This window comes from Oncorhynchus clarkii, chromosome 18, assembly GCF_045791955.1.
Source record: "Oncorhynchus clarkii lewisi isolate Uvic-CL-2024 chromosome 18, UVic_Ocla_1.0, whole genome shotgun sequence".
NCBI classification, from domain to species: domain Eukaryota; kingdom Metazoa; phylum Chordata; class Actinopteri; order Salmoniformes; family Salmonidae; genus Oncorhynchus; species Oncorhynchus clarkii.
Genome location: NC_092164.1, coordinates 72,739,303 through 72,741,802, shown reverse-complemented (window position 1 = coordinate 72,741,802; position 2,500 = coordinate 72,739,303). Strand labels below are relative to the sequence as shown.

Here is a 2,500-nt window from a genome sequence, read left to right as displayed (position 1 = left end):
TACTCTCTCAGTCCTTCTATCTGACCAGTATACTGTCTCAGTCCTTCTATCTGACCAGTATACCTTCTCAGTCCTTCTATCTGACCAGTATACTGTCTCAGTCCTTCTATCTGACCAGTATACCTTCTCAGTCCTTCTATCTGACCAGTATACTGTCTCAGTCCTTCTATCTGAGCAGTATACTGTCTCAGTCCTTCTTTCTGACCAGTATACTGTCTCAGTCCTTCTATCTGACCAGTATACCTTCTCAGTCCTTCTATCTGACCAGTATACTGTCTCAGTCCTTCTATCTGAGCAGTATACTGTCTCAGTCCTTCTATCTGACCAGTATACTGTCTCAGTCCTTCTGTCTGACCAGTATACTGTCTCAGTCCTTCTGTCTGACCAGTATACTGTCTCAGTCCTTCTATCTGACCAGTATACTGTCTCAGTCCTTCTATCTGACCAGTATACTGTCTCAGTCCTTCTGTCTGACCAGTATACTGTCTCAGTCCTTCTGTCTGACCAGTATACTATCTCAGTCCTTCTATCTGACCAGTATACTGTCTCAGTCCTTCTATCTGACCAGTATACTGTCTCAGTCCTTCTGTCTGACCAGTATACTGTCTCAGTCCTTCTATCTGACCAGTATACTGTCTCAGTCCTTCTATCTGACCAGTATACTGTCTCAGTCCTTCTATCTGACCAGTATACTGTCTCAGTCCTTCTATCTGACCAGTATACTGTCTCAGTCCTTCTGTCTGACCAGTATACTCTCTCAGTCCTTCTATCTGACCAGTATACTGTCTCAGTCCTTCTATCTGACCAGTATACCTTCTCAGTCCTTCTATCTGACCAGTATACTGTCTCAGTCCTTCTATCTGACCAGTATACATTCTCAGTCCTTCTATCTGACCAGTATACTGTCTCAGTCCTTCTATCTGAGCAGTATACTGTCTCAGTCCTTCTTTCTGACCAGTATACTGTCTCAGTCCTTCTATCTGACCAGTATACCTTCTCAGTCCTTCTATCTGACCAGTATACTGTCTCAGTCCTTCTATCTGAGCAGTATACTGTCTCAGTCCTTCTATCTGACCAGTATACTGTCTCAGTCCTTCTATCTGACCAGTATACTGTCTCAGTCCTTCTGTCTGACCAGTATACTGTCTCAGTCCTTCTATCTGACCAGTATACTGTCTCAGTCCTTCTATCTGACCAGTATACTGTCTCAGTCCTTCTATCTGAACTGTCCCAGTCAGTAGAGGGTGCATGTCAGGCATGTTACTGATGCATTGCATTAAACAAAAGTGGGTAACTTTTTTGAAGCTCCTTTGAAAAAAAAAAATCCAAATTGTTTTTAAATTTTATTTTGCTGATAATTTAGAAACGTCCAGGATGGCTTGCATTTTTAGAGAATCTTCTAGCAATGCTAATTGAAAATAATTAGTATTAGTTAATTGTATTAGGTCATTCCCAATGTTTCTGAAAGTGATAATTTGTTGTGGTGCCTGCACTGACTAACATGCCCTCCCCTCTAGGTTCCATGCGTTCCTGCTGTACCTGGGCCACCCAGCCTACGGTGTGAGGGAGATCAGTGTCCACCGGTTCAGTAAGATCCTCAGTGAGTTTGCTCTGGAGTACCGGACCACACGCGACCGCGTCCTGCAACAGAAACAGAAACGAGCCGACCACCGCGAACGCAACAAGACCCGCGGGAAGATGATCATGGACGTCAACGCACCCGTGAGTACACACACACGCACGCACGCACGCACGCACACACACACACACAGAGATCAAGACCATGATCTTGAACGTCATTCCACCCGTGAGTACTGTGCAGATCCAGACACACACACACACACACACACACACGCACACACGCATACACGCACACACACACATACACACACACACACACACACACACACACACACACACACACACACACACACACACACACACACACACACACACACACACACACACACACACACTTCTTGACGTTAGACCCCTCAAAAGGTCTTTAGATGTGGCCATATTTAAAAGGTTGCATCTGTACATGTTGATGTCTCAAGACGCTCATTGAATTTTCCAACAGCTCTTCAGTCACGCTGGGGGAGGAGCTGCTGCAACAGCTAATGGGGATCCTAATAAAATACCAAATACCTCGTGCGGGGGGGGGGGGGGGGGGGGGGTTTATCTTGGAACCTAAAGTGGTTATTCGGCTGTCCCTGAAAGAGAACCCTTTGAAGAATCCTTTATGGTTCCAGGAAGAACCCTTTTTTTGTTCCAAGTAGAACTCTTTTGGGTTCCATGAAGAACCGTTTCCACAGAGGATTCTACCCGGAACCAAAAATGATTCTACCTGGAACCAAAAAGGGTTCTACCTGGAACCAAAAAGGGTTCTACCTGGAACCAAAAAGGGTTCTACCTGGAACCAACCAACCATTTTTATTTCATGTGGACTGCCGAAGAACCCTTTTGTTCTTGTATGAACATCTTTAGGGAGAGTTTTAGG

General features: G+C 45.0%; 1 protein-coding gene across 3 annotated transcripts in view; it reads left to right on the top strand.

Annotated features, from left to right (window-relative positions):
• LOC139373885 (FH1/FH2 domain-containing protein 3-like) overlaps positions 1-2,500 on the top strand; it is a 59,712-nt gene that overhangs the window by 52,752 nt on the left and 4,460 nt on the right. For all 3 annotated transcript variants that reach the window (XR_011627622.1, XR_011627621.1, XM_071114982.1), the window contains exon 12: positions 1,518-1,722. Coding sequence is in view for 1 of the 3 variants with exons in the window: in XM_071114982.1 (XP_070971083.1) it covers positions 1,518-1,722 (205 nt within the window). In the remaining 2 variants the exon portion in view is untranslated. The remainder of the gene's footprint in view (positions 1-1,517; positions 1,723-2,500) is intronic.